Source organism: Oncorhynchus gorbuscha, linkage group LG09 (assembly GCF_021184085.1).
Source record: "Oncorhynchus gorbuscha isolate QuinsamMale2020 ecotype Even-year linkage group LG09, OgorEven_v1.0, whole genome shotgun sequence".
NCBI classification, from domain to species: domain Eukaryota; kingdom Metazoa; phylum Chordata; class Actinopteri; order Salmoniformes; family Salmonidae; genus Oncorhynchus; species Oncorhynchus gorbuscha.
The window spans coordinates 78,606,132-78,633,647 of NC_060181.1; the positions used below are offsets into that span (position 1 = coordinate 78,606,132).

A 27,516-nucleotide genomic window follows, 5' to 3' on the forward strand; every position below is an offset into this window, starting at 1 on the left:
TTGTAGATTTGGAGACTTGATAACCCCGACCAAGTTCTTTAATTCTTCAACTGCGGACCTTGATTTTCCTCCTGAATCATCTCTCACTGTGCGTGGGGATAAGATACACTTGGGTCCTCTATCAGGCAAGTTTAGTAGTGTTCCAGTTGATTTAAAGTTTGTTCATTTTTGCTTTAACAGCGGTAACTGGTATTAATAGCGGTATATTTTTTTGTTTGTTCGTTTATTTGTACCCATTGCCTGATTTATGAGTCTAAAACCATTTGTCTCCATTCATGAGTTCTCTGCCTTTACCCAGGGTGATGGAAGACAATGGAATTTTACATGTGTGTTACCTCATTTTATACCCCAGTGAAACAGGAAGCCACGGAAGGCCACCATACAGTTCCTTAAAACTGAGATTAACTTTAAAAAGTAGACTGTTAATGCAGATACATTTATTCTAATTTTAAATAGTATATAAGAAGCTTGAGGGGTGGCAAACATTTTCACGTGTCATTTTTAGAGTTTTTTAAACTTGTTAAACAATCCTTCTCTGAGCAAATGTATTAGTATGAAATAAAATGTTCCATTTTGATGATACAATATAGGTATTTTATCTTTATCAAGGGTGTCAATATATTGAGATGTGACATTATATTCTATTGAATAGTAACCATAGCTGTCATTAGAAAGGCACTTTGCTATTCTGTCAGTTTATTGCAATAAAAACATGTTAAGTGCAACCTTCAGTGTTGACATTACTCCTGACCCTTCCATGTTTCTTTCTATGAACCTCCTGACAGACTATTTCTCTAATACAAAGATACTCTTAGTTTTTGTATTTATTTTGATTAAAGGAATTATTCTGTATGCAGCCCAAGCTACTATATCTGATCCTTCCATTACATAGTTTGTTTCTTCAGCTCTGTAGTGAGGGTTAATACCCATGATGTTCTGGGATACTGAGTGAGTGTAAGATGCTGCTCTTGTGACCCTTTGGCAAAATGTGAATCCGTTTCTGCCTTTATACCACATGGCCAGGAGGGTCAAAATGGCATCAGTGTGTGTGTCAGCCTGTCACAGGGATAAATGGTGCTCCCAGGTCTCACCTTGGCTAAGCAGCCTCTTTCTGACGGCCTCAGCAAATCACATCACACCCTTCATAACTCATTCTGACACACACTCTCTCTCCCTCTATCTAACACACACATGTGTCCACTGTTGCTCAGACCACACCATTAATAAGCCCTTAATATTCCAAACACACACTCACAAACTTTCCCATTTCCACACACACTCACACACCATGACCAGTGGGGGCCAGACCAAATCCTATCACCCTCTCCATAACTCACAGTGACACAGAGCAAAAATAACATTTACTACAGCAGAATTTATATTCCTTGGTGTCAACTTGATGCATGCAGGGTTAGTGGATCATATCGTGGGCCCAGTGGTACCTGGGTCCCCCTGTAGGGCAGGCTCTATGGGAAACGATCTCCTATCTGTCACACACACTGATGGTGTGCCGCTGATAGTGGCATCACTGATGACATTGGGTTTTTTTGTTGTTGAAAAAAAAGTACTCCCTTTTCGTGGTATCCAATTGTTAGTAGTCATCTTGTCTTATTGCTACAACCGTACGGGAGAGACGAAGGTCGAAAGCCATGCTTCCTCCGAAACACAACCCAACCAAGCCGCACTGCACATCCAGCCTCACCAATGTGTCGGAGGAAACACCGTGCACCTGGCGACCTGGTTAGCACACAATGCGCCCGGCCCGCCACAGGAGTCGCTAGTGCGTGATGAGACAACCGGCCAAACCCTCCCTAAACCAGACGACACTAGGCCAATAGTGTGTCACCCCATGAACCTCCCGGTCGCGGCTGGATGCGACAGAGCCTGGGCTCAAACCCAGATTCTCTGGTGGCACAGCTAGCACTGCGATGCAGTGCCCTAGACCACTGTGCCACCCGGGAGGCTCACTGATGACATTGTTGATGCTGTTGTCAATGTGCTCTTTCACAACTCTGGTGGAGACAAAGAAATGGTGCTCAGTTGGGGATATTTTTCTCTCATCTCGCTCTCTCCCTCTATTGCTCTCTTTGTTTCTCTCACTCACTCATTCACTCTCAAACTCATTCTCTCCCTCCCCCCAAACACACACACGACAAGGGCTATTTTCAATAGCAGTAAATAATAAAATACGCAAATACATGCTCACAGAGGACACAGACACCAGAGGGCAAACATGGGCAGACAGCACTTAACGATCCAGAGCAGAGAAGCAGCAGGCATGCTAGTAGATGAGGATTTATCACCAGTGAGAGAGGAGCAGAATGTAGAATGAGAGGCAGGACATCTCTCCAGGTTATACTTCAGCTAGTTGGGGGGTCAGTATTCAGAACAGCATAACAATGCTAGTAGATGAGGATTTATCACCAGTGAGAGAGGAGCAGGCTTTAGAATGAGAGGCAGGACATCTCTCCAGGTTATACTTCAGCTAGTTGGGGGGCAGTATTCAGAACAGCATAACAATGCTAGTAGATGAGGATTTATCACCAGTGAGAGAGGAGCAGGATATAGAATGAGAGGCAGGACATCTCTCCAGGTTATACTTCAGCTAGTTGGGGGCAGTATTCAGAACAGCATAACAATGCTAGTAGATGAGGATTTATCACCAGTGAGAGAGGAGCAGAATGTAGAATGAGAGGCAGGACATCTCTCCAGGTTATACTTCAGCTAGTTGGGGGGTCAGTATTCAGAACAGCATAACAATGCTAGTAGATGAGGATTTATCACCAGTGAGAGAGGAGCAGAATGTAGAATGAGAGGCAGGACATCTCTCCAGGTTATACTTCAGCTAGTTGGGGGGTCAGTATTCAGAACAGCATAACAATGCTAGTAGATGAGGATTTATCACCAGTGAGAGAGGAGCAGAATGTAGAATGAGAGGCAGGACATCTCTCCAGGTTATACTTCAGCTAGTTGGGGGGCAGTATTCAGAACAGCATAAGAATGATCAAATATGTACAAGAAGAATAACAGGAATGGATGTCCCATAGGGAACAGCATCAGGTATTAGTGGCGTCATCATAACGTGACCATTGATTATGCCTGGAGCTTTTGTTTTTAGCATAGCACCTGAGGTTGTAGTGACTTTACGTGTGAGTGTGGTGTTACACATGAGAGTTCCCACAGTAACTGCTCTGACTCATGTACTAATACTATACACTGTTCAGGTTGGGTGTCCTGAGGTTTGGAGACTGAGTTAGTCTATTGATTTGTCTGCTGTATCAGTTGGTCTCCTGAGTGTTGCTCTCTGTGTTAAATCTCTCTGCCAGGAGGCTGGGGATCAATAGCTGTATTAAAGGCCTATTGGTTAGGACCGGATCATTGGAGAAATGTCTCACTTTTCCTGCCGATAGACAAATAAAGACCATTGAACAAAGACTACTTACAATGTCTCGGTTTTCCTGTTGATAGACAAATAAAGAACCATTGAACAAAAACAATTTACTGTGAAGAGGAGAAGGTGACATTGTTGGCGTCATGGCAAATGAACCAAACACCCACCCTATCTTCCTTATCTAAGCTGAGCTCTCACAGCTTTGCGCATGCCGAAAACCGCAATGCCGCGTTCTCATCCATTATGAATTAGAAAACACGAACACACACGCACAGAGACATCAATAAGTCTTGGCCTATCTATTATAGATAAACACTTAAAGTCCTGTGTGTTCTTCCGTTGGCTCTCTGCCTGTGATGGGGTCGTTACTAAGGCAGCTCCCCGTGACAACAACTCTGCATTCATTCAACACTGCAGTCCCATTATTGTCTATAAAAAAACTCTTAATGGCTTTGGGTGCCCTTTGGCACAGATCTAGGATCTATCCTTACCTGTTAGGGGGGAAATGTGAAACTGACCTTAGATCAGTGCCTAGGGACAACTTAATCTTACTCCACGTGCCTGCTTTAAATAGCTCTGATTACCTGACAAAGCTGATACTTTTACAATACCTACGTTCCAGTAGAGGCTGGTGGGAGGAGCTATAGGAGGATGGGCTCATTGTAAAGGCTGGAATGGAATTCATGGAACGGTATCAAACAGATCAACCATGGAAACCACGTTTGACACCGTTCCATTAATTCCATTCCAGCCATTACAATGAGCCCCATCCTCCTATAGCTCCTCCCACCAGCCTCCACTGCTCTATTCAAGCAATGTTATTGCACCGTGCTTGAATTTACTGTACTGTCATGGAACTAAATGGAAATTTATCCTCTCACGAATTGTGGGCTCATAGTATCACTGCTACGGTGTGCTTGCCCTGTATGCATAAATGGCATACATTGCTGTAGACCCTCTCCTAAAACAACTGAAAACAGAGGGGAACTATGGAGCAACCATAACAAACAGGCACCCCATGTCACTGCGCCTCCCTCGGCAAATTACAATCACCGCCTCCCATGAATCACTGCACACTCACTCCCCCAGGGGCAAAGCAGAGAGATATTTTGTAATGTTTTTCTAAGCAATTACAGTTGCATGTTTTAATTGTTAATTAGATAGAGCTAGCACACACACCCTATCAGAGGGGAGGAGTTTATGCATAAATAATGCCGTGTTCGTGGGTTAGTTAGAACTTGGAAACTTGGACATTTCCGACTTGTTTCTGAGTGGTTGTAGTTATACACGTGCCCCGTTCAGCCAAAGTCGGACATTTTGGAGTTTCCTAGTTCCGACTGACAACAGTAAGCTAATCAGCGCCACACTTCCTGCCTCCTGTGGGATTGTGGGTGATTATGAATAAGCTGGAACATGCGATGCGACGAGTGAGGTAATGTGCTTTTGGTGTTGAATAGGACAGGGAGAAGAGGAGGGCAGAGATATCACCTCTAGCCACCAGAAAGAGATAGATAAAGAGTAGTGGGAAAGGTGAAGAAAGCGAGAGGGAGAGTAAAAAGGGAAGATGAAAGGGGGACATAATAAAGGAGAATGCATGCAGCACCATGTTCTCTTTCATTAACAGATTCATTATACACTAGCCTGTCTTTGGACCGATGGGTTTGAATAATCCATTTAATATGATTGCATGATGGATGAGAAATGTTACATCTCTAGTCTACATATCAATAAGTTTTGATTTAGATGATCATGAATGTGATTAACTCTAATTCACATTGGAATTCGAAGCATTGGATGCCACTTCCTCCCAGTAGATAGTGTTTATGAGAAGAGCAGGGATGTATTTGTTACGTCAATTCTGTTGAAAAACGTTTCATCTGTTGTTTGCCAACAAAAACAAGAGTTTCTATTGGACAAATTCTGGTAGGTCCCGCCCCGTTTTGTTTGCGTTTTGGTTCTTAAACAGTAAACAGCTTCTTTTGTAAGACGTAATCAATACAACCCTGGTTTCTGGTTTAGCAGTGATAGTGTGTTCCAATGAGTAATGTAGGCTCTGACTACTAAACCCTGCTCAGTAGGGCCCTCTGCAGGGCTCCGGGGTGGTGTCCTCCGGGGTGGTGTCCTCCGGGGTGGTGTCCTCCGGGGTGGTGTCCTCCGGGGTGGTGTCCTCCGGGGTGGTGTCCTCCGGGGTGGTGTCCTCCGGGGTGGTGTCCTCCGGGGTGGTGTCCTCCGGGGTGGTGTCCTCCGGGGTCGTGTCCTCCGGGGTCGTGTCCTCCGGGGTCGTGTCCTCCGGGGTCGTGTCCTCCGTGTACTACTCTGTTCCAGCCTTCACACCAGAGACAGCAACCCAGCCAGACTCAGACTGCAGGTCTCTGAAGACAGGATCAAAAACTCCACGACATGACAGCTGCCAGTGTGTGCGTATGGCATACATGTATGTGTGTACACGTTACTGGGGTTATAATAAGCTTCTGTGTATGTGTACCCAACAATCAATGTTCTCCCCTGTGAGTGCCTGCGGACATACAGTGGAACATGTGCAGTAGGCAGCTCACCCTGACTTGATCGAGTGTGGAGGAGGGAGGACGCGTTAGAATAAGGCTCCAACCAACGCTACATAATCTTTCACTCTCTCTCAGTAAATGGCAGCATCTGGATATGGTTGCTATGGCACCAGTGGCATAACTTTTCCATTCCCTTGAGTAGCATTGGCTATACGCACAGCGCAGTAGGACAGTAGGCCTATGTATAAGTCTGCTTGATGTGAATTTGCCCATGTGTAAGTCAGTGTGTTTGGTTAAACCTTGTGGAATTTCACATTTTCGCTTTTGTCAAGAGTTTTCCTACTTGAATCTATGATTCCCTCGTTAATGGGCAATTTGTATAGTGCATATATATATATATGCCATTTAGCAGACGCTTTTATCCAAAGCGACTTACAGTCATGTGTGCATACATTCTACGTATGGGTGGTCCCAGGAATCGAACCCACTACCCTGGCGTTACAAGCGCCATGCTCTACCAACTGAGCTACAGAAGGACCACATCATCACACTTCTCGGTTTTCCTCTCTTAAAGATGACAAGCACTTCATCAAATATAAATGTGCAGTGTCTTATAAATACATGTAGAGAATAGTGTGCACATATGACTCACAGCATTCTCCCCAGATACTATCATGACTAATGATGGTGCGGTCTGAGACGTAGCAGAGATCCAACTGTCAGGATGTATTAAGAGAAAAATAGACACAGGTGACCCTCTTACGTGTCCCTACCACACACACACACAGACCTCAAAAGCCACCCAGTATTACCATTTCTGTAAATAATCTGTTGTCTGTCTCATATGAACCTCTGTCTTGTGTGATATGTGACACTGAAATGGAAATACAGAATTCTGAAATCAATATTGCAGGAGAAAGTGAATCATCTCCCAGACATGTTGCATTATTTAGAACAAGCGGCTTGCAGCTTAAAGTGTGTCATGTGTGATTCTCATTGCCAAGAGGTTTGTCCCAGTGGGCATAGAGATGTAGAGATGACCTCTATCTCTCAGACAAAATGACTGCTTGCGGTAGAAGGGCTTTGAGCAGTGAGCACTATTCAGTAAAAACAGGAAACGCCTGACATACTTCTTGCGTTTACTAACTAGAAACAAATATTGTCCGAGTTAAATAGTGTTAAATAAAAAAGAGTCTTCCTATCAGGGCAGGGAGAGGATTGTTTTTCTATTTATACCGTAATGCAACTATTTGTTTTGATTAAATAAACCCCTGTCTCAGCCTAATGCTCTGTTAGTTTATGCATGCATTCAAAGCCAGGTATTAACTATACATCACATCATTAAAATTAGATATGGATCAAGAAGATCACTAATGCTCTCCTATGGCACATGGTAGTCATTTATGGATAATTCACTGTTATCAATAATCTCATGACTTAATATCAGTAGTTAATAAACAGGGTTGGGTAGGTTACTTTTTAAATGTAATCCCCTACTAGTTAACTATAAAATTGTAACAGTAACGTAACATTTAAATTACCCAAACTCAGTAACGTAATCTGATTACATTCAGTTACTTTTAGATTACTTTCCCTTCCCCGCAAGAGGCATTAAAAGAATACAAAAATGTATGTGTATGTTAAAAAATGTAATGACATTATTGCAGGATAAATCAATGTTAAAGTTTACATAGCTGGCCATATATGGATGATTCATTTTACTTTATGGGTTGATTATGTTGGCTTCTTCTAAACCATCGCTTTCTACTACATATAATAATACAATTAAATGTTATCTTTACATTAAAAACGATCTATCAGAATTCCAGTCATTCCAATAAATGTTATACCCCTTGATCTTCATAAATAGGACATGGAAATATGGAAAAATAGATTAGTCTATTTGTTTTTCCTGCGCATGACCCCAAAACTAAGGACTTATTAGCCAGCCCTACTCTGTTGTTTATGATTAGAGTTGAAAAATGAATGCTGTGCTCATGGAGTGGCATGTTTTGAGTACCACTGAAAAGTGCTATTTACATGTGAAAAATGAATGCCATATGCTACATTTGCTATAGGTCTATTGTTAATATTTTTGTTGGTGACACTTTGATATCTTGATAATATGCAGCTGTTTAAAGGGCAAATCCACAGATAAAACAATAACAAAAGTCGCCCCGCCCCGTCTCTCTTGATAAAAAACTGAGGGATGGGCCTGGAGAAATGTAACCACTCTCAGATTAATAGAAAGAGCTATGGATGCGAGGACTGACCATCCATGATATCAAAATGATTATTTTAACCATGTTATGAGGCTATACAGTGTTTGTTTACATTTACAATGTTTACAAACATTGGAGAAAAACACGCTTATATTTTGGGTTCTCATGGAGTGTGACAGTTGAACTAAGCTCATGAGACATTTGTAAGTTATATTCTTCAGCAATCAATGGATATTTATTACTCCAAAAATGGATGTAGCAACTAATGTGTCCATTAGTCCTATGGATGTATTTATTTGATCAGCATGAATTAGATGGAGCAATAAAAGCCCCACTTTTATTCCACAGGCTTGGATCAGAGAGCATTTAGTTACAAGAGAGCATTTTTCACTGGCTGTCCACTGGTTTAATGAAAAACAATGATTGATAGATAGGCACCTTAAACTTCTTGAATTCAACCATTATCGGGTTCAAATAAACATTTAGATTTGTGAACAGCCATCCACAACAACCACAATCCTTAAGGTGCAAATATCTAAATGAGAGAGCAGCAGTGTGATTCACATCAATAGCCTACTGTATGTACATATCAATAATAAGTGAGACTACACCACTACTGTCATCCTTCCCTCAAAGTGTTTATTGGAATACATAGCTTGGACTGTATCCTATAAAAGCCTATTCCTGCTCTTTTCCCGTAATCCATCAAACACATTTGGTTTGTCATCATAGTGGTCTCTGACTTGTGATCAGACTCGCTCAGGTGATAAAAAAAACTTTAACTTGCGCCTTTTTTCAATGCTGATTTGAATGTCATTGCGAAAACAGAGGTGTCATATTTATTTTCACAAACATCTTTTCTGAATTTAAAAGTAATCTTCAAAGATTTTCAAAGGTATCTGTAATCTGATTACAATATTTTTACTGGTAATTTAACCGATTAGTTACCTTTTTTTCTTGTAATCCATTACTCCCCAACGTTGGTAATAAATCACGGGTAAACAAGATAATACATAAAACAGGGATCTGAAAAAAAGAAGAATGACAGTCTCTGGTTTACAAACATCAGGATGAATAGTTTGAGCAAGCTTGCCCTCTAGTGTCTAAGTATTACAATCAGTGTTGTGTTCGAGACCGATTTAAGACCAAGACCGGAAGCCTTTGGGAAGGGCAAGACTGAGTCAAGACCATAACCAGAAAAATGTCAAATTCAAGTCATAAAAGTCCAATTCAAGACCATGATTGTAATTTTGTCAAATCAGCACCATAATAAGAGTTCAAAATGTCCAGTATTTCTGTGTTCATATTTCAGAACAACATATGGATTCTTTAGACATTCAGAATTGTAAAAAGAAAATGTATGCTAAGGGAAAATAGAGCCACTCTACGAATTATTACTAACCCAAACACAGTGGGGAACAATGAGGGCCTTCTAAGCCTTCAGAGAAGGGCTACGGATTTATAAAGTAATTCTAATTATATTCTTTTTAATTATGTTTTGATTTAAACTTTTCAGTTTTGTTAGAAAGGAAAGGGTTAACACTGAAGAGAACATGATCCAATCAGGATTTATCTTTGGTGATCTCTGGGGAGATAAATCTAGCTCTTTAAGTAAGCCATTGGCTAGGCCATCAGAAGCTTGATAGAAGGCATCTGCCATTCATCTGTATTAAAGCAACATTTTGGAGTGACATTGGAATTAACCAATCACATTGACTTGTAATGGGTGGGACCGTTTACTGAGGAGTGGATTCCAGTAAGCAGTAGTAGGTATAGCAAGCAGTAGTAGGTATAGCTAGCTAGCTTTTGTTGTAGGCTAGTTTACAGCAACTGCAGCAGGTGTTATCAAAGAGGATGGATACTGTTGCTAATTTATTAGCGTCTCCCTTTTCATGAATAACTCATCCATTGAGTGGAACTGTGTTTTTTATTGCAGCTCGCATGCTGTTGTTAGCCATCTCTTTGAAAATAACTTGTGTGTGTGAAACATGGCTGCATTTCAACTTTAGATCACCGGTGACTTTGAGTGCTAAATGTAAAATGTTTGTTGCAATGGGAAGTAATAATTATACATTTCAATTGGAAAATACTTTGCAAAAAGGTTGTGTTTTTGTATTCTTGTGATTGGGACCAACTGGCTTTAGTAGTAAGTCTGAGTGAATGGGCTACTTATTCTTTAACATCATGCTGTGTGTGACTGCTGTCTTTCCATCGGCGCTATGCAGTGGGTCCTGTCTGGAAAACCATACGTTTTCCTATGAATTGTACATATTTTTATTCAAAATCACACCGTTCTTTTAAAATAAAAAAAGTGATGTTCTATGTCCACAACAATGCTTTAACCACATCAGGAGACCATTTTGAGGTCTGGGGAAAAAATATTTTTGAAGGGTGTAGTTTCCCTTTAATTCAATTGTGTAAAACAAATGCCCTCACATGATACAAATCAGCATTATATCACTGTCAGGTAGGCCTACATTGCAGTCCATTTTTTTGTATGTTTTTTGGGGGAAAGCCTTTAGAAATGTTCATACAGACAGCGCATGATGACTGAATTGAGCATTGCAAATAGCCTACTAACCAAGACAAGACCAAGATCAAACTTTATCAATACCTGTTTCATACCCATTGTTGCCTTAGTTAGCATTTACTGGTAGATCATAAATTGAAACGTCTTTCCTAGCAACGGGTGTGGCTGAAATAGCCAAATCCACTCATTTGAAGGGGTATCCATCATACTTTGGTATATTTAGCGTACTTCACATGCTTTGCAGTTGTGTTGACTACTTTGTGCATGATTTCCCTGTTGTACTACATAAATACAATACATACATCTTATACCTCCACTACACTAATTTGATATGCAACAGTAGGGATTAAGAAGTGGGTATAGGCAATGCCCTCTGGAAAAATAAAAAGTGGGTATATGCCATATACAGTGCTTTGGAAAGTAATAAATAAATAATTAATTCTATACACAATACTCCATAATGAACATGTTTATTATTTTATTTTAGCAATTGTATTAAAAATAAACACTGAAATACCTTATTTACATTATTATTCAGACCCTTTTCTATGAGACTCGAAATTGAGCGCAGGTGCATCCTGTTTCTATTGATCATCCTTGATGTTTCTACAACTTGATTGGAGTCCACCTGTGGTAAATTCAATTGATTGGACATGATTTGGAAAGGAACACACCCGTCTATAAAAAGGAGCAAAAACCAAGCCATGGGGTCTGAAGGAATTGTCGGTAGAGCTATGAGACAGGATTGTGTCGAGGCATAGATCTGGGGAAGGGTATCAAAACATTTCAGCAGAATTGAAGATCCCCAAGAACACAGTGGCCTCCATCATTCTTAAATGGAAGAAGTTTGGAACCACCAAGGCCCTTCCTAGAGCTGGCCGCCAGCCAAACTGAGCAATCGGGGGAGACGGGCCTTGGTTAGGGAGATGACCAAGAACCAGTCACTCTAACAGAGCTCCAGAGTTCCTCTGTGGAGATGGGAGAACCTTCCAGAACGACAACCATCTCTGCTGCACTCCACCAATCAGGCCTTTATGGTAGAGTGGCCAGATGGAAGCCACTCCTCAGTAAAGGGCACATGACCGCCCGCTTGGAGTTTGCCAAAAGGCACCTAAAGGACTCAGACCACGAGAAACAAAATTATCTGGTCTGATGAAACCAAGATTGAACTCTTTGACCTGAATGCCAAGCATCATGTCTGGAGGAAACCTGGCACCATCCGTACGGTGAGGCATGGTGGAGGCAGACCTCAGACTGGGGCGGTTCACCTTCCAACAGGACAACGACCCTAAGCACACAGCCAAGACAACGCAGGAGTGTCTTCGGGGGAAGTCTCTGAATGTCCTTGAGTGGCCCAGCCAGAGCCTGGACTTAAACCCAATGGAACATCTCTGGAGAGACCTGAAAATAGCTATGCAGCAACACTCCCCATCCAACCTGACAGAGCTTAAGAGGATATGCAGAGAAGAATGGGAGAAACTCCCCAAATACAGGTGTACCAAGCTTGTAGGGTCATACCCAAGAATACTCAAGGCTGTAATCACTGCCAAAGGTGCTTCAACAAAGTACTGAGTACGGGTCTGAATACTTATGCAAATATAATATTTCAGTATTAATTTTTTTTATAAATTAGCAAACATTTCTGAAAACCTGTTTTTGCTTTCATCATTATGGGGTATTGTGTGTAGATTGATTAGGGGGGGAGAAGCAATTGAATTCAAGGGGTCTGAATACTTTCCAAATACACTGTACCTGCCTATAGCCTCCACTACACCACTGGCCCTTTGTGTATTACAAAAAGTGCCCTCTCCCACATGATGGTATTACAGTAGCTGTCCTTTCAGTAATAGCTTTGGTACTATTTTCATCTAGAAATGCCTTTCATATATGCAACGCTCACTAATTGACCAAGGAGAGTGATGGAGTGCTGCATCAGATGACCTGGCCTCCACAATCACCCGACCTCAACCAAGTTGAGCTGCTTTGGGATGAGTTGGACCGCAGAGTGAAGGAAAAGCAGCCAACAAGTGCTCAGCATATGTGAATACTCCTTCAATACCGTTGGAAAAGCAGCTGGTTGAGAGAATGCCAAGAGGTTGAAAAGGTTGAAAAGCTGTCATCAAGGCAAAGGGTGGCTACTTTGAAGAACCTCAAATATATTTGGATTTGTTACTACATGATTCCATGTGTTATTTCATAGTTTTGATTTCTTCACTATTATTCAACAATGTAGAAAATAGCAAAAAATAAAGAAAAACCATTGAATGAGTAGGTGTACCCAAACTTTTGACTGGTACTGTAGGTGTAGATTCATGACGCATTTGGAATTCCATGATCAGAACTCTACGATCAGAATACTAAAGCTGCATGAACTGCCAAGTCTAGACACAGCTTCTAGAGAGGGAGGCAGATGTCTAATGAAGTCTGGCCATCGTCCTTGACCATGTGGTAAACAGAGACCTTACCAGAGGCTGCCAGATTAGTTCACCACAATCTGAAAAGATCGACTGTCAATTCGATCATGAGAACTTCGCCAAGAAAAGCGGTAACTCTGCAGGATATGTACTCTGCTTTACCATTACATTTACAGTAAACAACATTGTAACGCACGTAAATTCACAACACATCTTACACTATTCTTCCAGTATGATCTATTGACAGTATACTCTGTTCTAACCTCAGAATTGACAGAAGACCCCATGGTGGTGGCCATGTGCTGACCAAGCAGCAGGAGTGGGCAGTTGTGAGGGCCAGGAATGACATTGAGAACGATGAAACATTTTGCCAAACACATTTACCTGGTGCCTTTCGAGAAAAACAATGACTGGGTGAAACAACGGCGGGGTGCATATGTTCAAGTACAGCACTATATACTGTATTACTGTTACTATTTCATCCACATGCTACTTCACAATATATTGGAACTTTACTGTAAACAATAAGTAACCTAAATATGTTTTTAGAGGATGATGGTGCTGGATGCTGCTGTGAACCATCACAAGTATATCTTTGTTAATGAAGCGCTTCAATCTGGCCAAACCTCATCAGCCAAGTGCCTGGAAAACGTGGGCGAAACAGCTCCATGTGCGCAGCTATCTCTGAAGATGGTGTGGTAGGATGTAAGCCATTACTTGAATCCAACAAAGCTGCACACCTCATTGTGTTTCTCAATACAATTGAGCAGGCCTATCAAGGTGAAAGAGTCACCTATGTCATTGTGTGGGACAATGTCAGGTTCCACCATGCAGAGGTGGTTAAGACATAGTTTTCGGGCCCATTCCTGATTCTTGACCCTATACTTGCCCCCATACTCTCCTCTCCTCAACCCTACTGAGGACCTTTTCAGTAAAGAGGTAGAAGATGTACAATCGCCATTCTAATGAGCGTGCCGCTATTCTTCTGGCCATGGATGAGGCATGCGATGACATCAATGCAGAACCAATGTCAAGCTTGGATTTGCCATGCCAAAAGGTGTTTCCCGTGGTGCATGAACAATGAGGACATTCACTGTGATGTGGATTAGAATTTATGGACACATGCTCAAGACAGGCCTGATGCAAATGAAAAAGTTTCATTTTCATTCATTTAACTTGTTTCATTTCATTTCTTACACTTGATTACAGACAGTACACCGATTGTTGCAATTATATCTGAAAAATATTAATTATGATTTAATAAAAAGGTAGAGGATGTCTTCATTGATCACAAATTATAGATTTTCTGTCAATTTTGTTGGGCAATGTAATGTAAGTGTATTGCCTAATGTAAAAACTAATTTATAGCACTGTAGCATATTACTTTCAGCACTTCTAAGGGCGATTTGAAACGCATATCTTGTATCGTTTGCTATTGGATTAATTGGTAGTTAAAATGACTAAATTGAAAAGACATCATTGTGTTTTGGTGATTAAACTAATGTTCTCATTACATTTCACAAACTTATATTTTGAATGGTTGGTTGGTGAGAGATGTTTACATTGCAAATGAATGCACAATGACCGGTTTTGAATGAAAGACTGGCTGGTTAAGAAGTGTGAACAGATTGGAGTTTTGTACTAAGAGTTGTGAAAATATACCAAAAACTTGTAAAAATTGTACCAAAGCAATTAATAAAAACTAATAGTGAGTTTGCAACTTGCAAACAATTTCCTCCACCAGAGCAGCAAGGAAATTCTGACAAAGTTTGAGAATTTTTTTCTAACAAAAGTAAAAAAGCCTAATGTTAAGAATAAAGTAGATATCCCAGATACCAATAGGCATTAAGATATTGTTTAAAAAAAAGGAGTGTATATATTTCACGTGGTTTTATACACTTGACTGAATGGAAGCTTTTAATTATGAAAAGGCTATTTTACTCCGCTGGTCTCGGGAAGAGTCCTCAATGTCCAAGACCGAGTAAAAATATATCTGACACAGACTCTCAATGTGGTCTTGAGTACTACAACGCTGAGTAAAATTTACTGCTTGGCAGATCAAGAGGAGGGATTCCATGTTTCATGTGTCTGGGTGAAATAGTAACAGGTATTTCATCCCGGCAGTGACAAAATACTAGCCTGTAATTCTGCAGTCCAGTATCTAACACCTCTCACTCTCTCTCAGCACTAGTAATAAAAAAAATTAAAAAGACCTTCAATTCAGTTACATTTTTTTGTCAGACATATCTTTATCATTAGTTCGACATAACAGTATTCCAAAAAATATTCAGGAATGTTTACAATTATTGTGTGCAATCAACATAACCACTGTTCCACTCTCGTTAAAGTGTTAATTTATCCACAGGCCTAAGCTGGTAGGTGGGTAAATCATTGGTTGAGTAGTGATCCTGGCTGAGTGTGGGGATTTGGGGTTGGTTCTGATGTTCTGGGGTATTGAGGGGCAGGGGCGCAGCTTCACTGGATCAAACTGTGACATCAGCACACCAGTCTGCAGAGCACCAACTTCCACACCCCTCCCTGACCACCAAAGAGAAACATCTTTTGACTGTCCCACTTTAGGGTGTATTAGCATGTTGCTATGGCGTTCTGGTGTGAGGAATTACTGTGGTGATCGCCAGGCAGGGGGCGTGTCAACGGTCCAGTGAGCGTTTCTGTATGGCCTCAGAGACAGCAGTCCTCAGCATTGTGATGACAGAGCGAGGGTCGTCGCTGCTCACCACCGCACTGCCCGACACAATCATGTTAGCACCCGCCTACCAGAGACACACACAGAAAGATAAAACACACACACCGTGAACACCCATGGATGGACACAAGCAACGAGACAACGTAGTTAAGCACCAGGGCCCACGGGTACATGGTATGGGGAGGCATGTACGCACCTCAGCACACTTGTGGATGGTAGAGGGACCCACTCCTCCGTCCACCTCAATGTCCAGAGAGGGAAACTGACTCCTTAGCCAGCTAACCTAGACACACAGAAACAGACAATGAAATGTCAATGACATGCCCCTAATGTCCAAAACAGACACGGCAAATATATACAATCAAACCACACAGATCCACAGACCGCGAGAATCAAACAAAACAGAGAGACACACAGAGAACCCCTCTAACACATTACTCAGATGACACAATGTCAACTGGAGATATTGTAACAAACCTCTGCATTCAAAATAAACTGAGTGACCTTGTGTATAAAACAGATCACAGATGACAAAGAAGCTTTTTCATGCAGCTTATCAGACACATGCTCTCTAGCGAGATAAAAACATAAGCCACAAAATAACACATAGGATGTGTTTACACAGGCAGCCCAATTTGGATATTTTGGCCAACAGATCTGATCTGATCTGATCGGTCAAAAGATCAACTAGTGGCAAAAAAATAACATAATTGGTTGGGCTGCTTGTGTACATGCAGCCTGATAGACAGACACACAAACACAACACACTACCTTGGGCATCATGTCCTCCATGAACTTCTGGCCTCCAAAGCCAGGCTCCACAGTCATGACCAGTGCCATGTCAATCTGTCCTGCCCATGGGGCCAACTCCTCTACTGTGGTCCCAGGCTTTATGGCCAGGCCCACCTACAACACACACACACACACACACAGTGTTACATTACCGTACATGGGTGAAGACGCACAACTGTTAGACAACACATAGTTGTGAACTTTCTCTGACTGGGTGTCAATCTGTGCCCATCCACTTCTCGCAATCTCTGACCTCCCATATCAGGACCTCACCTCTGGTCCCTCTCTATAGTCAACTATGCCTCTCTCTCTCACCTTCATGCCACTCTCTCTGATCTCCTTAATGAGGTTTCCAGCATTAGTAGTGGTCTCCAGGTGGAACGTGTACTGATTAGCTCCTGCTGCTGCCATGGGTTTCACCCACTGCTCCGGCCTCGACACCATCATGTGCATGTCTATAAGAGAAACACAAACACTTTTGAGATGGCTACTATGCAACCCTGAACAAACCATAATCCTACTTAGAACAAAGTATTATGGTGTCCGTAATAATGGTAGCTGTGATCAGCACGTTCAGCTAGAATAAATATGGACTGGTCAATGTGTTGTCATACAGGTAGGCTAGTGGTTAGAGTGTTGGACTAGTAACCGAAAGGTTGCAAGTTCAAATCCCAGAGGTAAATATCTGTCATTCTGGCAGCTAACAAGCTGTTATTGAAAATAAGAATCTGTTCTTAACTGACTTGTTAAATAAAGGTAAAAACAGGGACATATTGTAACCATATCAGAGTAAGGTTGTGTTACTGACCAAAGAAAGGGTCTGGCCCCACGCAGTTCCTTAGGCACTCCACCATCGGGTGGCCAAAGGTGATGTTGGGGACAAAATTACTTCAAGGGAACAAGATACAATCATTATTCTTATGTGACTGATTCTACTCCAGTCACGCTGATATAAGGCAGGCTGATCAATAACAAAACGTGCTATGTGCTAGCTAACTATCAGTGCTGAATAAAACATAAACTGAAAAAAAGATAACTAAACTGTGGATGTCGTAAACAGAGTTGCAGAACGTTATGCAATGTGGACTGGTATTGCAATCTGCCGTGATGTTGACATCACCCTTAATGACTTTTAGCTTGACTTCTAACAATATATTAACAGAAGTCAAAAACAGCAGTGATTGCTAACGTTAACTAACGTAAACTAAAATGTGCATACATTCACAGTGGTACAGCTAGCTAACGTTAGTTAACTGCCTGACTGTGAATCCTATTGGACTGAGGCTATGCTAGTTAGCTAGCGTGCTCTCTGGATTTGTTCACCCGTCCATAACGTCGAGGTGCAGGTAGTCAGCTCCGCACTCCATCATTCGGACGCATTCACTGCCCAGGCATGCGAGGTCACTGCTGAGGATGGACGGGCCTATCTTTGCGCTGTAAGACATGTTGAAGGTCTCTGCTCTGTGTGCTCGATTGCAGTTCAAGAAGTACTCCAACGTGCGAGTTTGCTACTTCCGTGTTCAACGCTGCTTTCAAAATAATTTATGTTCCAAAAGTTGCCACTGGATGGCGTATAAATCACACTGAAGTGACACCACTTTCACATATTTTCCTGTGTTGAAAAAATACTTTATATTGCCCACACAGCTCATATATTTTCTTAGCTGGCTGTAAGATTGAGTGGGCAGAGCGTTTGACTGAAGGTTGACAGGAAGAGATGAGCTGGGTTAGGTCCAATCCCTGAAAATGTGGGGGACCGTATCAGTGTGTGAGTATTGGCAGCCCCTTGAGAACAGGAGGCAGGGCAAGACAGGGCCAAGGTCGATGGTCACACAAAGTACTGTGGGAGAGACCAATACTACATCTATATAAGCCTCTGCCTCTTATTCTCTCTCTCTCTCTCTCTCTCTCTCTCTCTCTCTCTCTCTCTCTCTCTCTCTCTCTCTCTCTCTCTCTCTCTCTCTCTCTCTCTCTCTCTCTCTCTCTCTCTCTCTCTCTCTCTCTCTCTCTCTCTCTCTCTCTCACACACACACACACTTTTTTTGTATAAAGGGTTTTGACTCTGTGCCTTTCTGTGGTCAGAGGCTTGCTTTTGGAGTGCTTTAAAGGTTATGAAGAGTTCATCCGCAGTCCAACCTCCAACTTTTAATGATTTATAAGAATGTGAAAAATGAATCCCTGGTAGTTCCAGCAGCATTTTCTGTGGCCACTACAGACTCAGTCACATCCATGAGGGTAAACACCAATGTGACATTAATGGGTTTGGGCTGTGGGTCGCGTTTCTGCTGTAGAGATGATGGTGAGCTGTGGTGGCATGGTATGCACCAGGGGACAGGAAGGTAATATGTTATTCTCAAGTTGGCTTGAGTGAGAGTAAGCGTGGTTGTCAAGGTGAATGGGAGCCTTAAGTAAGAGCCCCTGGGGGAGAGCTGTAAAGATTTAGGATATGACAGCCTCGCCACACACACACACACACACACACACACACACACACACACACACACACACACACACACACACACACACACACACACACACACACACACACACACACACACACACACACACACACACACACACACACACACACACACACACACACACACAGGCCCTCAGCAAAGTTGATACACTTAACAGCGTTTGTTGTAGATGTCTGTCTGTCCACACGTCACTGACAGGCCGCCATATCATCACTCCGTCTAAAACATCTCTCTCTCTCAGACGCCATCTTGAGAGCTTTAGATGTGATAAAGTAGTGTCCTGCAGGGGTACAATGAAGGCCATTTGTAGAGAGCCCAGATAGGCTTGTCATGAATACAAATCTACCTGTCTGCTCTACAATATATATTGTTTCTCTGAGGTTAAGAGGGTTTCCACTGGGCACAGACGTCAATTCAACAACTATTCCACATAGTTTCAATTTCAATGAAATGACGTGGAAACAACGTTGATTCAACTAGTGTGTGCCCAGTCAGTTAATGTTCTTGACTTTACATGAGGTGACATTGTAAAATGGTGCACTCGGCGATGGAGGTTTTAGTGGGAAGGCAGACAAGATTCCTGGTGCAATGCCCAGATTGAAAGCTTTTTGTACTTGTATTTACAACAAAAACAACAGGATGACATATTGAAAGAGTAACACATCCTGCACCACACACAAGGGCAGGGCTCTCCAGAGGGCGGAGCGGTCTTCCCAACGCATCATCGGGGGCACACTGCCTTCTCTCCAGGACACCTACAGCACCTGATGTCAAAGGAAGGCAAAAAGATTATCAAGGACACCCGAGCCTGTCTGTTCATCCTGCTATCATCCAGAAGGAGAGATTAGTAAAGGTGCATCAAGCTGGGACTGAGAGACTGAAAACCAGCCTCTGTCTCAATGCCATCAGACTGTTACAGTGCATACGGATATTATTCAGACCACTTCACTTTTTCCACATTTTTATATTACCGCCTTATTCTAAAAAGGATTACAATATATATTTTTTGTCATCAATCTAGACAAAATACACCATAATGACAATGAAAAAACATTTTTTTTAAAGGTTTGCTAATTGATTAAAAATAGCGATTACAGCCTCAAGTCTTCGTGGGTATGAAGCTACAAGCTTGGCACACCTGAGTTTCTCCCATTCTTCTCTGCAGATCCTCTCAAGCTCTGTCAGATTTGATAGGGAGCGTCACTGCGCAGCTATTTTCAGGTCTCACCAGAGATGTTCAATCTGGTTCAAGGCCGGGCTCTGGCTGGGCCACTCATGGCTATTCAGAGACTTGTCCCGAAGCCAGTCCTATGTTATCATGGCTGTGTGCTTAGGGTCGTTGTCCTATTGGAAGGTGAACCTTCGTCCCAGTCTGAGGTCCTGAGCTCGTTTCACTGTGGATATAGATACTTTTGTACCTGTTTTCTCCAGCATCTTCACAAGGTCCTTTGCTGTTGTTCTGGGATTGATTTTCACTTTTCGCACCAAAGTATGTTCATCTCTAGGAGACAGAACACGTCTCCTTCCTGAGCGGTATGATGGCTGCGTGGTCCCATGGTGTTTATACTTGTGTACTTGTCACGACTTCTGCCGAAGTTGAAGCCTCTCCTTGTTCGGGCGGTGCTCGGCGGTCGACGTCACCGGTCTTCTAGCCATCATTGATCCATTTTTCATTTTCCATTGGTTTTGTCTTGTCTTCCTACACACCTGGTTTCAATCCCATTCATGACCTGTTTTTGATTTAACCCTCTGTTTCCCCTCATGTCTTTGTCAGAGAGCGTTTGTTAGTCAGTGTTGTAATGGTGCGCGACGGGTCCTCGTACCCACTTTGTTTATTGTTACATTTAGTGTTTGGAGTGTGTTTCGTTTATTGGTATTAAATAACTCCATTACACTCAGTTTGATTATCCTGCGCCTGACTTCCCTGCCACCTATACACACGACTCTGACAGTACTATTGTTTGTACAGATGAACGTGGTACCTTCAGGCGTTTGGAAATTGCTCCCAAGGATGAACCAGACTTGTGGAGGTCTACAATTTTTTTTCTGAGGTCTTGGCTGATTTCTTTTGATTTTCCCATGATGTCAAGCAAAGAGGCACTGAGTTTGAAGGTTGGCCTTGAAATGCATCCACAGGTCCACCTACAATTCACTCAAATGATGTCAATTAGCCTATCAGAAGCTTCTAAAGCCATGACATAATTTTCTGTAATTTTCCAATCTGTTTAAAGCACAGTCAATTTAGTGTATGTAAACTTCTGACCCACTGGAATTGTGATACAGTGAAATAATCTGTCTGTAAACAATTGTTGGAAAAATTACTTGTGTCATGCACAAAGTAGATGTCCTAACCGACTTGCCAAAACTATAGTTAGTTAACAAGAAATATATATATATATGATTGGCAATAAATGAAGACAGACAGAGAGATAATATTCAGGGCTATCTAATTGTAATGTAATGAAGCCTGGTACTTTGATGTTGTCTGTCCTCACATATGGAGAGCTGTAAAAGCCTGTCTGCAGATGAAGAGGTCCAGGAATGGTTTTTCCTCTGAAGCTAAGCAGGGTTGGCCCTGGTCGGTCCCTCCATGGGAGACCAGATGCTGCTGGAAGTGGTGTTGGAGGGCCAGTAAGAGGCACACTTTCCTCTCATCTAAAAAAATATCCCAATGCCCCAGGGAAGTGATATGGGACATTGCCCTGTGTAGGGTGTCGCCTTTCAGATGGGACGTTAAACGGGTGTCCTAACTCTCTGCGGTCAAGAAAGATCCCATGGGGTGTCATCCCCAGTGTCCTGGCTAAATTCCCAATCTGGCCTTCATACCATCATGGCCACCTAATCATCCCTAGTTTCCAACTGGCTCATTCATCCCCCATCCTCCATCCCCCGTGACTCAGCCATGCCTCATTGCATGTCCAACATTTCCTCAACTCCCAATCCTTCTAATGTGACTAGCCCCTATGCTCCTCCGTCTTTTCTATTTGCCTACCAATACTCCTTATAGGACACATCAATGCACTCTATACTCCTCTGTAAACTGGTCATCTCTGTATACCCATCGCAAGACCCACTGGTTGATGCTTATTTATAAAAACCCTCTTAGGCCTCACCCCCCCTCTTATCTGAGATATCTACTACAGCCCTCATCCTCCACATACAACACCTGTTCTGCCAGTCACATTCTTAAAGGTTCCCAAAGCACACACGTCCTATGGTCGCTGCTCTTCTCAGTTTGCTGCAGCTAGCGACTGGAAGAGCTGCACTCTTACTGACAGTTGTGGCCGCTTCGCTGTTTTCTCTACCTTCTTGCCTTTGTGCTGTTATCTGTGCCTAATAATGTTTGTACCATGTTTTGTGCTGCTACCATGTTGTCATGTGGTGTTGCTACCATGCTGTGTAATCTAGAGGCGAAGGAAACGCACACCTATTTAGGCGAGGTGCTGGCTAGCAGAGTGGATGACTTTAAAAAGAATAAAGCAGAGCCGCACACTCAGATGCAAAAATATTTATAACCAATGTTTCGACAGACAAGCTGTCTTCATCAGGATATAATGAAAACACTGTGGGATGACTCATTCACATAGTGTCAAAAGACACACAGGTGTCTGTAACCATGGCCGGGTGTGGCTTGATATCATTGGTTAATTCTCATATATTAAAATAGCATACAAAAAAACATAAATGGTTAGAGTACGATCATAGATACAATTTGGCTACATAAGCCTACAAACAATTACAATAGAAAAATCACAAGAATGACTTTAACAATAAATCGTTTTAACAATAAATTGTCGAGGTCACTCCCTCTCCTAGGGAGGGTGACATGTTCGGAGATTTACTATGCAATCTGATACACGTCAAATCAGTTTTCTTGATCTTCTGATCTTGTGTGAAGATAATGTTCTATACACTGATCTCTACAGGAAACCTACTGATAGTAACAGTTGATAGTTGTCACCCACTTCCCTTGAAAAACAGTTTGGCATACAACCAATTTTGTAGAATCAAAATCATTTGTAAAAAACAATCACATTTCGAAGTATGGCTGAGACGCAAAGAAAATGAAAGGAAAGGGGGTACAAAAATGGTCAGATTAATACTGCTATTGAGAAAATTCAAAACGAGACATGACCTTTTTCAAGGTCAGTCTCGCAAAAATAAGCATTCTTGTGTTCTAACTACCCGCTATTCAAAGAGCTCTGAACAAATTAAGGGAACCGTTCACAAACATTGGCACATTCTAAGATCCGGTCATAGTATCGGTAATGTGACCTTCCCTTTGTCATATTCTCCCAGGGCAGAAACCTCAGAGATCAATTGGTAAAGTCTGATTTACCAACAAGATATCCCTGCACAATGTGTATTTGCGCCCCTACTGGATGGAAACTACAAGTGTAATGGCTGTGCTCAATTCAATGGCACTTATACTGTAAATGTTGATCCTTCAAACACCCCCAAACAGGGAAACAGATCCCAATCAAAGGTGTTATTATGTGCTACACTAAGGCAGTTCTTTATCTTATATATTGTCCTTGTGCTAAAAATGACGCGTTTCTTTTTATTTAAAAAAAAAATGTATCCGTTATTTTACCGGGTAAGTTGACTGAGAACACATTCTCATTTGCAGCAACGACATGTGGAATAGTTACAGGGGAGAGGAGGGGGATGAATGAGCCAATTGTAAACTGGGGATTATTAGGTGAACACTAAACAGAAATAAACTACCCACAAAAACCATGTGGGGAAAAGCTACCTTAGTATGGTTCCCAATCAGAGACAACGTAAAACAGCTGTCCCTAATTGAGAACCATACCTGGCCAAAACAAAGAAATACAAAACATAGAAAAAGGAACATAGAATGCCCACCCAAATCACTCTCTGACCAAACCAAAATAGAGACATAAAAAGCTCTAAGGTCAGGGCGTGACACTTGCTCCCTTCGTTCTCAACGTAGACTTTGATCTGAAGCCATTCTTGTGATTATTGTGATTTTGCTATTGTAAATGTTTGTAGGCTTATGTAGCCAAAATGTATCTATGGTTTTTTTTAAATGCTGCAAATGAAAAAGTGTTCTCAGTCAACTTACCTGGTAAAATAAGGGTCAAATAAAATAATAAGTGAATGTCCCAAGAGACTGCTGGCACATCCTTGTATGCCATGGTCAGGAGAGTGGTACTCAGTAATGTGTTGCTGTATTGGATAGTGTAACACTTTGTACTCAGGACCAAAACTTAATTGCTTTGGCACATTATTTTGCAGTATTACTTTAATGCCTTGTTGCAAACAGGATGCATGTGTAGGGGTATTTGTATTCTGTACAGGCGTCCTTCTTTTCAGTTTGTCAATTAGGTTAGTATTGTGGAGTAACTACAATGTTGTTGATCCGTCCTCAGTTTTCTCCTATCACAGCTATTAAACTCTGTACAGTATCTGTTTTAATGTCACCATTGGCCTCATGGAGAAATCCCTGAGCGGTTTACTTCCTCTCTGGCAACTGAGTTAGGAAGGAATCCTGTATCTTTGTAGTGATTGTGTTTATTGATACACCATCCAAAGTGTAATTAATAACTTCACCATGCTTAAAGGGATATTCATCGTCTGTTTTAAAAACATTTTTTTTACCTATCTACAGTACCAATAGATGCCCTTCTCTGCGAGGTTTTGGGAAACCTCCCTGGTCTTTGTGGTTGAATCTGTGTTTGAAAGTCACTGCTCGACTGAGGGACCTTACAGATAATTGTATGTGTGGGGTACAGAGATGAGGTAGTCATTCAAACATCATGTTAAACACTATTAGTGAGTTCACCCTACTTATTATGTAAGTTGTTAAGCAAGTTTGTACTCCTTATTTAGGCTTGCCTTAACAAAGGGGTTAAATACTTATTGACACAAGGCATTTCAGCTTTTCCTTTTTAATTATATTGTAAAATTCTTCTTTGACATTATGGGGTATTGTGTGTAGGCCAGTGCCAAAAATAAATCTATATTTAATCTGTTTTAAATTCTGACTGTAACACAGAAAATGTGGAAAAAGTCCATTTGTAGTGAGCTATAATCATCAATGTCATGAAACAGGTATAATGAAAGAGCCATAAACTATAATATATGAGAATAATAATGTTAAGATACCATAATCCAATTGGTAGTTTATTACATGGGAAATGCAATGCTTAATGTATCATTTACAATGTTATAATGTTACTGGTGATTTATATATTTTGGTGGGCAAATGTCACAATTTAATTTAGTCAACACATTCACAAATGGTGGCTTTGATATCAGTTTTGAGGTTGATTGATGTTCATAGCAAGCTAGCAGCACAAGCAAACATTGTTGTGCAAATCTCTCTTCACTCACCATCATCAACATTCCTTGTAATCCTTCTCCATGCCATTGACTTTTTGTGATTTTGTCTCTGTATTCTAGCAAAGCGACATCAAGCACAGTTGGAAAATCAGACACAGCGATTATTGGCTCTCCACCATCTTTTTGGATTGTGCCCGGGAACTAATGACACGCGCAACTATGTTTCACCAACGGAAGATGTTCAAGCAAACATCTGCTCTTTAGCTGATTGGATAATGGCAGCGGTGGCCGCGTGCAATTTGCGTAAAGTAGAGCAGAGCTGTCTTTTTCTATCGCTCCACTAGTAGGGTTCGCACCGCTCACCTTCCCATAAACCCCCTTGATCCGCGTGCTCACGTTGAAAATGAATGGGAGAGGATCTTCATCTGACAAATTCGGAAGTGGTGAAAACCATATCGTTTGGACCACAGGAAGAGTAGCTGCTGCCTTGGCAGTAGCTAATGGGGATCCTAATAATAATAATAATAATAATAATAAATAATAATCATACGTAAGTCATTGTAATGTGTCTGAATGCAAAACTGTAGCCTTACAGTTTCTCCCTAATATGGGTGTAAAACATGTTATTACTGGAACTCATACGCCTCAACATTCCTTACCTAGAACCATGCCCCAGGACTACCTGACATGATGACTCCTTGCTGTCCCCAGTCCACCTGGCCATGCTGACTGCTCCAGTTTCAACTGGCCTGGGCCCTAGGACCATGTCCCAGGACTACCTGACATGAGGACTCCTTGCTGTCCCCAGTCCACCTGGCCATGCTCCTGCTCCAGTTTCAACTGTTCTGCCTTACTATTATTCAACCATGCTGGTCATGTATGAACATTTGAACATCTTGGCCACGTTCTGTTATAATCTCCACCTGGCACAGCCAGAAGAGGACTGGCCACCCCACATATGCTCTCTCTAATTCTCTCTTTCTTTCTCTCTCTCGGAGGACCTGAGCCCTAGGACCGTGCCCCAGGACTACCTGACATGATGGCTCCTTGCTGTCCCCAGTCCATCTGACTGTGCTGCTGCTCCAGTTTCAACTGTTCTGCCTTATTATTATTTGACCATGCTGGTCATTTATGAACATTTGAACATCTTGGTCATGTTCTGTTATAATCTCTACCCGGCACAGCCAGAAGAGGACTGGCCACCCCACATAGCCCGGTTCCTCTCTAGGTTTCTTCCTAGGTTTTGGCCTTTCTAGGGAGTTTTTCCTAGCCACCGTGCTTTTACACCTGCATTGTTTGCTGTTTGGGGTTTTAGGCTGGGTTTCTGTACAGCACTTTGAGATATCAGCTGATGTACGAAGGGCTATATAAATAAATTTGATTTGATTTGATTTGATTTACTGTAAACATATTTTACTACCTCATAAGCAACACTGAAGCCCTGTCTCGGTCAACATCTGTGGTACTGGTGACTGGTTGTCTTTATAAAAATCTCTGTTTCATTCGTTTGTTTACCCCAGGTGGACTAGCTTAGGAATGTGGCTGTGATGTTTTTGCCTTCACTTCACTTCACTTTCCAGCCCTCAGTCCAGCTCAGTCTTCCTCTGGCCCAAATTCTCTGAGGTCACTTATAGGCGCGGTTAGTCTGCCAAGATATCTTTCACTCTACTAATGATGGCATGGCATGTCCTTTGGTTTTAATCCAACCACTCACTCCCATCCCTAAGGCTGTGTTAGCTTCACTTCGCAGATCAGAAAGGTCTTGATTGTTATAAGCAATATCTTCTATCTTGCTAGTAGACCAGGTGCAGGTGGAGGAGATTGGTGCTTGGCCTATAGTCTTCTGTTAGTCCTCCTAACGTAGCACACAAGGGTAGTATAAAGATATCAGATGCAGGGATGGAGGGAGGTATGTGGGTAATATAGTAAAAACGAGCTATAAGGCTTGTTGCTCTGTGATCCGTGACTTACGATAGTGTACTGTCGTAATCAGCTGAAAACAAAGAGCTCCTTGTTAAATGAGTGCTTGGTTCTCTGTCATTTGTCGAGACAAAATGAGATGACTCCCTGTTGACTGCAAGCGTAGGGGAATGAAAAGCTTATCGGCATCGATAGAATTGGGAGTCCAATTCAGCCCATACCCCCTATATCGACTTCATCAGGTTTT

General features: G+C 42.0%; 1 protein-coding gene and 1 long non-coding RNA gene across 2 annotated transcripts; both read right to left on the minus strand.

The window, feature by feature from the left end:
* Positions 1 to 15,285: 15,285 nt before the first annotated feature.
* rpe (ribulose-5-phosphate-3-epimerase) lies at positions 15,286 to 18,101 on the minus strand. The gene is made up of 6 exons (XM_046361140.1): positions 17,884 to 18,101; positions 17,369 to 17,448; positions 16,876 to 17,015; positions 16,540 to 16,674; positions 15,965 to 16,051; positions 15,286 to 15,835 (listed from the first exon to the last, which is right to left on the minus strand). Exons 1-6 carry the CDS (start codon positions 18,003 to 18,005, stop codon positions 15,713 to 15,715), a joined length of 687 nt encoding a protein of 228 aa, XP_046217096.1. The 5' UTR covers positions 18,006 to 18,101; the 3' UTR covers positions 15,286 to 15,712.
* Positions 18,102 to 19,175: 1,074 nt separating this feature from the next.
* On the minus strand, positions 19,176 to 25,716 carry LOC124043053. The gene is made up of 3 exons (XR_006840259.1): positions 25,401 to 25,716; positions 19,719 to 19,804; positions 19,176 to 19,320 (listed from the first exon to the last, which is right to left on the minus strand). It is a non-coding gene; the product is annotated as an uncharacterized LOC124043053 (long non-coding RNA).
* Between the last annotated feature and the right edge of the window lie 1,800 nt (positions 25,717 to 27,516).